This window comes from Saprolegnia parasitica (genome assembly GCF_000151545.1).
Source record: "Saprolegnia parasitica CBS 223.65 unplaced genomic scaffold supercont2.161, whole genome shotgun sequence".
Classification (NCBI taxonomy): domain Eukaryota; phylum Oomycota; class Saprolegniomycetes; order Saprolegniales; family Saprolegniaceae; genus Saprolegnia; species Saprolegnia parasitica.
Genome location: NW_012156555.1, coordinates 12,667 through 22,232, shown reverse-complemented (window position 1 = coordinate 22,232; position 9,566 = coordinate 12,667). Strand labels below are relative to the sequence as shown.

Here is a 9,566-nt window from a genome sequence, read left to right as displayed (position 1 = left end):
GTACGCGACGCCCAATACGTCCGGTGCGATCGACGCCGCCGCCTCCGCCGCACGGTCTGCGCAGCGCGACGTGATGGCGACATGCCACCCGTCGTGGTGCAGCTGCTTGGCGATCGCGCGGCCAATGCCCCGGCTCCCGCCGGTCACGAGCGCCAGACGTCGGGCCATCGGTCGTGTCAAGCCGTGGAGTGCGCGCAAGTGCGATACGCACTTAACAGATTGGGTGGTACTTGAAGCAGGGGCGTCCAACTAAGTGCGATGTGGGACATGGGTGGGGGCAGCTGGTGCGCGAAATTGCATGCGTTCGCATACAAATCTGCCTAGATCTGAACGCACCAGCTGGTTTTTAATAATATTTCGCGCTGCGAGCGACAGCGTTACCTCGCGCCGGCGAATTTAATATGGAACCGCAGAAAATATGCCATCTCGTCCCAGAGCTGGAAGCCGCCACCAGTTTCGTTCCCACACTGGTCTACCTTTAAAATGCCTATTTCACTGTATCTTTGGACCCTGCATTGGATATTTTGCCATTTTATTGTAATAAATACAAATATGGAGTTGAAAGGGACGGAAATAGAATAAAGATATGCAATTCAATGGCTGACCTATCTGGTGGGCGGTGTTTGCAAAGCGTCGGCGGCTATCGATGGAAATGCATATGAAGCATACAATGATCTAGTGTAAAGGGTATTTCGGCACAAGTATATAATCTACTAGCAATTTGTATACATGGGAGAGAATTATATGCATTCTTGTCGCGGACCTATCTGGCGGAGCTTTTTTCAGACGTTGGCTTGGCACCTGTGAAACTCGACTTCAACGCTTTCTCCAAAACTCAAGTCGCATCTTCCAGCGTCTACCTCGCACCTCGGTCCATCTTCCTATCTCGTCCTCGCTTCATCATGCCCTACGAGAGCTTTGCCGGCGGCGCTGCGAAGCGCGTCTTCGCCATCCTGAATGTGACCCTCGACGTCGACCAAGATGCGTATGTGTACGAGGTCCAGATCTCGATGCCCGTGTACCTCCCCGAGAGCGACGTCAAGTACCATGTCTACTCGGTGCTGCGCCGCTTCAACGACTTCAAGCGGCTCTACGAAGGCGTCGGCGACGTCGACGGGCTCAAGCTGCCCGAGTACGGCCTCTGGAGCGTCCTCCGCGCCGACGACGCTGCGTTCCTCGCGCAGCGCAAGCTCGGGCTCGAGACGATGCTCAAGACGATCGAAGAGAACGCGACCGCGAGCCGATCCGGTGCGTTTGCCGAGTTTCTCGCGTCGCCTCAAATGAAGCTCAACGGCGACGTGTCCTTCCAGCAGCTGACGACGACCGAGGACGCGACCAAGAGCCGAGCCAACTCGGCCGACCGGTCCTCGAACGCGACGCTCGTCGCCGACGACGAAGCCACGTCGGCTGACCCGTAGTCACCTTCTTATCTTCCTCTTCCTCCTCCTCTACCTGACCATGCTGCTAATTTATAACGACGACGACCCGATATCCGATGCATCAATCAACCATTATGTTGGTCCCATATACCTCACTCGGACGAGGGCTCATGGACAGACCACACGGGCGCGTTCAGCCCGAGCGTTTGCCAAGGTTGGTCATACAGCGCTCGGATCCGCGCTTCGATGCGCTTCTTTGTTCTACATGCCGCAGGTTCCATCAGCATCATCATCGGTCTCGTCGACGAGGCAGAACGTACGCGTCGGTGAGCTGGCGAGGCAGCACCGAATGCGCGCGGCCGGTACCGTCCGTTGCTTGCAGGAGGCCCTCGGCCACAAAGCGCCAGTTGGCACACGGCATGCCCTTGTACATGGTCCTACAGGTCCATGCAGATGCCAATGAGGCGGATATGTGCATGCAGCTGGCAGTACCAAGACGACGACGAGAAATGCTGCTCGTTGCCTTGGAGTGCCATCGCGTTGCGGGTCAGAAGCGACTCGAGCATCTTGTCGAGGAAGACATTCGACTGCCGCGTTAGGTATCCGAGATGCGACGTCGTCGTCGGCGTCGGCTGGAGCCCATGGTGGCGGCAGCGGTCGGTCACAATCTCACAGAGCGGCCGCGGTAGCGCGGGCAAGGCCGTCAGTGTCGGCTCAACCGCCGTCTCCGTGTCCGAGTCGCTGTCCAGGTCCAAATCCAGTTGAATCGTACTGGCGTCTTGCTCGAATCTATAGAGTAGACCGATCATAAGACCAAGGTCCCAGGCAAGGCGAGGCCAACTCGGTCGAAAGCACATTCTTGGGGTTCACGGGCCACACGAACGTGCTATGTGCCATATAGGACCGTATGAGAAGGCGGGCGATTGCAGAGACGGTCGAGTGTACGAAGCGAGCTCGTCCTGCTCTTTAAGCGGTGCGCGCGTCGGTGGGCCGGACGGGGGCACGCCATAGTGAATGTGATGGAGCTCGGGCGCAGACACGTGCGACGCGAGGCAGCGGGCAATGCCCCAAGCTCGCTCGACGTCGGTTTGACGGTCGACCAACTAGTTAGTAGAAACGTAGTCGTAGAGTTGGTAGAGATAGAGAGGATGGAGATGATGGTACGGTACCGCCTTTTGCGGCGGCACGTTGTCGTCCAAGAGAAAGTCGTCCTCCGTCGCGTTGAGATCGACCGGCAGCGCGGCCTCGAGATGGTCGAACGTTGCAGAAGGATGGGCCTCGACCTCGAGGACGGTGGCATCAGGATCCTCGACCTCCAGTACGGTGGCATCGGGATCCTCGACCTCCAGTACGGTGGCGTCAGGGTCGTCGACCTCGAGCTGCGTCGCGTCATGCTCTACGTCCGATTGTGTTGCGTCGACGTCCAAGAGCATGGACGCTCCTTCAGCGCTCGAGAGCTCGTCGTCGTCATCGTCGTCCGACTGGTTGATGTCGTCGGCCGGCGGAATGCACTCGTCGTCGGACGCGTCGCTGGCCTAGATGCTGGCATGGGCCATGGAAAAGCATGTGGCTGCAACGTACTGCGTCATGCGCGCGCTTGGATGGACGCGCGCCGTCGTTCGCCTACGTCCATGCGTGAGCTCCGTGGCATCGCTCGCCATGCGTACGTCCAGCAGCCGCTTTCGTGTCCGGCCCATGCGAGCTCGTGCTTCCTTGGTCGGGAATACGTTCGATGCGACGATGCCATTGGCTATTATCAAGCGCTGAATTTGAAAGGCGCCAATCAGACGTCACAAAAATACACTTGCTAGCAGCATAGATCCATGGTATAGATAGATCCTGGTAGACGTGCTGCTACGAGGCGAACGCAGCCATTGCAGTCATAGGAGGGCACTGTACGTGGCCGCGTTCAGTAAGGCTGCTGCCTCCTTGCTCAAGGAGAAGAAAAAGATGGCCTGATGTGACATGTCGCTACAATCCGGATAACAGGAAACGGACCAATGACAGCGAAGAACCAAAGTGCAATTCCCAAACCAACAAGTTGACTGACGATCGCCCAGAAGCGATCTTCTGGCACCGACGACACGAGCCATATGGGAGCCACCGAGTGCATCGATGTGGGGGCCTTGCCAGAGGCGGTCGAAGAGCTTTGCCGCCCGTACTTGGCCGCAGCAGCACCCGAGTTGTGCCAACTCCAGTACCGACTTCTGGTCACAAATCTGGGTGCGACACCAAAGCACTGGCGCATCGCACCAGAATTCACCTGCCCCCGTACAGTTTGTATTCCTCCCATCCGTCGATGGCACTGCCATGCATTCCATCACATCCGAGTCCAGACTTGGTTCTTATTCTCACAACAGAAATGTTGAGGCTGCGGACGCTATGCGCTGCGTCACGCCGACAGCTTCTGGCGCTTCGCTGCTGGCATCGCCGCCTCGTCACCTTGGTCATGCGACGTCATTTGGCGCGTGTCGTGCTCGTCACCCAGCAGCATCACCAGCGTCCGTGTTCGCTGCCGTCGCTCTACCTCGTGGTGGCGCGTCTCGAGGACCATAGCGTGACGCTTTACGAACGTTGCGACGCGAACATTGCGGTACGTTGCATGATGATCGATGCTGCATGACAGGCGCATCGCAAGCAGTTGCGCCATCGCCGCAAGCTTGTCGCACAGGGTCGTCGTCGGCTCGGCGTACCACGCAAGGACCCACTGGGTGCGTGTCGACGACCGCAAAAAGGCTTCGAAACGTCGGCAGTCGCGGCAGCACGGCTCCAAGACCACGTCCGAGATGGCCATATCCGACGCCAACAGCGGCAGCTCGTCCTCTGTTTTGTACGTGGGAAGCACGGGGAGCATCGCCGAGGCCAGCGTTTTTTGACCACGCAGCGACAAGCCGATCGCTGCGGCGTCTTGGAGCAGCGGCCACACAAAGGCCTCGTGCAGCGCCATCACATCGCCGACGGCCTTGAGAATCGCTGCTAGGAACACGTCGAAAGTCGAGGTCGCTGCCGACGACGATGTATGCTGCGCCAACAAAAGAACGCGGGCCGTCGATTTCGCCATGGCGCGCCACGACGCCGTCGCCTTCGCAAGGTTGTTTTGAATCGCCTCTAGCGTCGTCGTTGTCACGACGGCGAGGACGCTCGTCTCGAGGCCAACAAGAACGTCTTCTTCCAGCGCGGCCAAAAACCCAGCGATCGCATCGAGGGCCAACGCACCCCAGAGGGTCACGAGGGCTTGCAGCATCGGTGCGTCCAACGCGTGGATCGAGTGCAGCACGCGCAAGACGCGGGTCGCATCAGGTACCGTCACGAGGTTGCTTGGCGTGGCTTCCATCAGAGTGACGTGGACCGTGGCGAGCAAAAGCGTCTCGCACCACAAAAGGCGGTCTGGCAAGAGCGTGTCAAGTGCCGGTGCGAGCACGGTCTGCGGATGGAAGAGCGCCGGCTGCGACTGCACCAGCGTCTGCAACCGATGTTTCTCATCGTTGACATAGGCGGCAAGGCGACTGCCGTCGCAGATAATCGCTGCCAAGGACGCGCGCGTGCTGTTGGTAGCACTGCGCTTCGTCACACTGAGGTCCATCAGAACAGCGTAGGCCGACACGATCGAGGCGCGGGCGCCGGGAATCGACAGCGGCGGGCACAGCGGCGCGACCGAGACGCCGGCAAAGCTCGCAAGCAGCTGACAGCCGACAGCGAGGCTGCTCCAGCGCGTCGTCCACCAGCGCAAGACGTACTCGAGCAGCGGGAAGAGCGCGTACGTGCCAAAGCGCTGGATGGTCGCATGCATGCTCGGCGCCATCAACGCCAAGTGCGTTGGCGCGACAAAGAACTCCAGCGGCTCCCAGAGCGTCTCAACGAGACGCACGTCGCCAACGGCAAGGACGAGATGCCCCAGCGCCGCCGTGCACGCCCACGTCTCGGCGCTGCTATTGTATCGTGCAGGGCTCTGGCGCTCTCGGGCTGTCTGTTCCAAGTAGCCGAGCATGTGGTCGACGAGGCAGCGTCGCGTCGAGATCGTCGCCGACGTCGTTGCAAAGACATCGAGTGCGGTTTTGAGCCCAAGCACGTACGGACGGTGGGCCTTGTGCCAAAACACAAGGCTTGTGCGCCGATGGTCGCCGGAGCGGCGCAAATCGCCGACGTTGACCGTGTGCAGAAAGGCCGGCACCGCCTGCCCTCGCAGTGCCAGCGCGCACTCACTGGGTAGTCTCGAGTCCGGGTGCATGGTCGCACGCGCAATGACAAAGGGAGCGTCGCCGTTGTTCAAGCCGGACGGGTCGTCGTCGTCGGTGTAGTGCACGATCGCCACGTCGTACAACTCGGACGCGATGAGTGCGTGGGCGAATGCTCGGTCGCGGCTGCCGCTTGGGAGGTCCTGAAAGGTCGTAAAGCTAAACTGGGGCGGACGCCGTAGCCGAGGAGTGGGTACGTTCTCGGTGGCTTGGCGCCAACGGCAACGAGCGCAGCGATCGCCGCGTGCACGCCCTCGGAGATGGGCGAGGATGGCGCGGTTGCACCGACGAGATCAAAGACGGCGACGACGGCATGGCCGGCTGAGATCGGTGCCATCGCGATCGTTGCTGCGCGGTGCGCGACGACGATGGCAAAGGTGCTGCTAAGGCAGTCGCTGTGGCCGGACGTGGTCGTCGCTGCTTCAAACGCCACCGAAAGGGCGCCGCCTTCCACGTAGCTCGGAAAGGTCAAGAGAAGCGTCCCGACGCTGGCAGGAGCTCGCGCGATGGGCTCGAGGCGCGCTGTCGTAGATGCAGGACCATGGATCATGACATGGGAAAGGACGGGCGTGACCGGCGCGCTGCCCCACACAAAGTGATCGCGCAACGTGGCGTCGAGGAAGCAAGGGAGCGCGCTGGCCCACGCTGTCGGAGGCGCCAGATCATCTCGGGCGTCGAGTTGCAGCATCGTCGTGGGCACGATGCCCGATGGATGCAGGCCAAGGATGTCGTCGACGACCCGCGTGTCTTGCGACCACTTGCGGCTACTGGTGAAGCCGAGGACCGAGAGGCTCGGCGCCATCGCGTCGTCCAAGCCGCCGACGTATGCATACTCGTACGTAGCACAAGCGTCGCGCGGGAGGCAGTCGAGCGCGTCTTCGTACGGCGCCTTGGCCACGTCGATCGGCGCGCAGTCGAGGTCGCCCATGCTGCCACGTCGTGCCCAACGCTGGAATGGCGAGACTGGGTGCCCGTGGATTGGCCAAAATTCCGACGGTGGCAGAATGTAGGTCGCTTCCCGCCGATACGGCGCGGGAAAAAGGAAGGTCTGGACGATATTGATACCATCCGAGCTTAGGACGCTAGTACACGCTATATAGCTATATAGAGCTTTGAACGAACGTATACATTGTCCTATCGCACCAGGTACTACAGTCGCATGGCTCCTCCACGGCGCACAAAGCGCTGGAGACGTCATCCGGATACGATGCGAACGCCAAGTTCGCGATCTTTCCGGATACAGCGATAAGAGATTGGGTATAATTTCCTCCTGCACCTCATGTTCGCTTGATTTGCCACCTTTGCGATACTAGACTTAGCGTAACGAGGGTGTAGAGCAGACAATATTGTTCAATATAGCATGGATTACACTTGTACGTAGCTTCCACTTGGCAATTGACGTCGAGTCGTCTCTACCGAGGGCCACCACAAAGTTAACTTTAGTTGAAGAGTCTATCGCGTCCCCTTGCCAGCGTCCGTCAGTCGCATCTCCTCGGGCAGTGTGATCAGACGAATAACCACCACTGTCGCTGCGGGTACTCTTGTAGGCTTGGTTGACCTTCGTTGCGGATGCAGCAGCTCGAAGCGTGGGTTGATGGCGTTGGCACTGGAAAGGGGCGACGAGAGGCGCTTCAACTAAAGTTTACGTTGTGGTGGCCCTGGATAGAGTCGCGCGCATGCGTCTGTGCTCGCAGATGCAAATGTGATTTCGGTGACCAGTGATGGATCTCCAGTCTGGATCCATCGCGCGTTCTAGATTTTCGAACGACAGGTCGTGCCGGATATCGGCGCCACGACCGTGTTATAACCGGACACCAAGATCACGCGCCACAACTTGCGGGTCCATCAACCTTGAACATGCCAGCGCTCATACACTGCGACGCTCAAGATGGGGAAGAAGTCCGAGGTAAAAGCTCAAGCGTTGAGACTCTACCGTCAATACCGCCTCTGCAGGAAGTGAAAGGCACTCGGTAGCCGCCCGAACAACTTTAGAAGCATGCACACCGGGTTGTCTACCGTCATCTCCTAGTCAAAATGCTGGATCGCTTCTTGTCATGACAACATTGGTGCAAGTCGCAGCAGAGCAATGCAATAATGGTAGAGGTCATAGAAAAAGAGTGTAAGTGGGGGGTCCTCCCAGAGGGAGGTCAGAAATTGGTGAAGCCGCATTGTTTGTAAGACGTCCACGGTAATCTTTAGTAAAAGGCGAAAGATTAGTACGAGTAAACGCTTTACTGCGGGATACTTCATTTAACATGAAAAGTACCGTTGCTGCAAACGTAAACCGAAATTCCGGATATGCGCTCCCCACGTGACCATTTTCTTGAGCAGCGATTCCCATTTCTGCAAAAACGGAGTGTTGGACCCAACAAAACGGGAATTCCCTTGTCAACACTGACACAACAAGATTCAACCAATGTGATCGGGAAATACTCAACGTCCAATGTACTACGCACCAGATCGATGCGATAACCAGATAGCCAGCCAGCAATATTGTCATTATGCACTTGGCGGTATCGCCTCGAAGCTACCCCGAGAGCTAATGAAATCGTCTCTTGCCCCGCCCGAGCTTCTCTACATATACTAGTACTGTGTTTGCAGAGCGGAAGAAGCGGCTCCGAGTCCCTTGCGTATAGACGCTCATTGCCATACGCGAGCTCGGCGTCCATATACAACCATCACTGGCTGCCTTGCAGGTTGCTCATCCTCGTTCGAGTCACCATACCACACTCGCACATATAATAATGTGCAAATTACAACAAAAATCCATCCCCCTTTTTCTTTCCTCGACAAATAGAATGCAGTCAACCACCATGTGAACACGCAACTTGGTACTTGATGTCGGGCAAGGGTCGACCAAAGTGCCATTCGTACATGGGCGTTTTGGCCGCATGTAGCTGGCGGCGCGTCGCATGGGCCATCAACGCCTCGGCGCTCGCCAGTGTGCGCACCACCAGTCGCAGCGTCGTGCCGCATCCAATCGCACTCACCAAGGCCCGTAACGCCGCCATCGGCAGCGCGCTTGCATACAATTCCAGCGTCGCCGACTTGGTCGTTGAGATCTTGTACATGGCCGCGGTGAAGCCAGCGGCGACCGCTGCGTCCTGCACGCTCATGGCCAGCGCTTGCCCGGCGCGACCAAAGAACGCCGGCAGCGCCGTCGTCAGCGCCAGAAAGGGACTCGTCGCGTCGTCGTGTGGATCGTGGTAGCAGTTGTCCAACGTGACGGACACGAGGCATTGGGATGTGACCATAAGGCTTGCAATCGCCATGATCGCTCGTCGCGAGAGCCGCATGGACGACAAGTGCAGGCGACGCAACGACGTCAGTGGCGCGAAATCGTCGAGTACGCCGTGCAGAAGTGTCAAGGACTGCAAGGTCGGCGCATTCCCGAGTGCGGTCACGGCACGTGTGAGGTTGCAGAGCGCGACGGTCCGTATGTCGAGCGTACGCACGTGCGACGTCTGCAGCTTGAGGGCCACGGCGGTAATGTCGTTGGCGGCGTGGTAGTCGACGGCGGTAAGGTGGAGGCAAGTGAGCTGTGGTGGAAATAAGGGTCGGCTTACGGCGCCAAGCGCGCGGAGCAGCGGCGGCATTTCGTGCACGTTGAGCGTCGCCATCGTCGACGATGACAGCAGTGCATCACCGAGAAGCGTCGCCGCCTCGGTTGTAAGTGGCAGGCCCGTGAGATGCACGTTCTCGAGGCTGGATTGCGTCACCAAGTACTCTGCAAACCACGAGATGTCCATCGTGGCGTGCCGGCTCGTCTCGGACCCGCGCCAGACAAAGTACGTGAGCGACTGCAGCCGCGGGCAGAGCGCGAGCGTGCGGCGAAGATGCGGCCACGTCGCGCATGTCGGGTCGGTCACCGAGAGCGATGTGATCTGCGGCGCCCAGAGCCCGTACGCCGCTTCAAACTCGCGCAAGTCGCCGACCAGCGCTGAGACGGTCG

General features: G+C 59.0%; 4 protein-coding genes across 4 annotated transcripts; 1 reads left to right on the top strand and 3 right to left on the bottom strand.

Moving 5' to 3' along the window:
* The first annotated feature begins 801 nt into the window (after positions 1-801).
* SPRG_14655 (hypothetical protein) lies at positions 802-1,456 on the top strand. The gene has a single exon (XM_012354426.1). It carries the CDS (start codon positions 903-905, stop codon positions 1,416-1,418), a length of 516 nt encoding a protein of 171 aa, XP_012209816.1. The 5' UTR covers positions 802-902; the 3' UTR covers positions 1,419-1,456.
* Positions 1,457-1,486: 30 nt separating this feature from the next.
* SPRG_14654 (hypothetical protein) lies at positions 1,487-3,076 on the bottom strand (the record flags this gene model as incomplete). Its single annotated transcript, XM_012354425.1, has 8 exons — positions 1,487-1,640; positions 1,700-1,816; positions 1,872-2,168; positions 2,221-2,265; positions 2,325-2,482; positions 2,549-2,914; positions 2,961-3,002; positions 3,047-3,076. 8 exons carry the CDS (start codon positions 3,074-3,076, stop codon positions 1,532-1,534), a joined length of 1,164 nt encoding a protein of 387 aa, XP_012209815.1. The 3' UTR covers positions 1,487-1,531.
* A 695-nt stretch (positions 3,077-3,771) lies between these two features.
* Positions 3,772-6,542, bottom strand: SPRG_14653 (hypothetical protein; the record flags this gene model as incomplete). The annotated part of the gene is made up of 2 exons (XM_012354424.1): positions 3,772-5,778; positions 5,835-6,542. The coding sequence occupies 2 exons, from the start codon at positions 6,540-6,542 to the stop codon at positions 3,772-3,774; spliced, it is 2,715 nt and encodes a 904-aa protein (XP_012209814.1).
* Positions 6,543-8,292: 1,750 nt separating this feature from the next.
* On the bottom strand, positions 8,293-9,363 carry SPRG_14652 (hypothetical protein; the record flags this gene model as incomplete). Its single annotated transcript, XM_012354423.1, has 2 exons — positions 8,293-8,314; positions 8,450-9,363. 2 exons carry the CDS (start codon positions 9,361-9,363, stop codon positions 8,293-8,295), a joined length of 936 nt encoding a protein of 311 aa, XP_012209813.1.
* Positions 9,364-9,566: the final 203 nt, after the last annotated feature.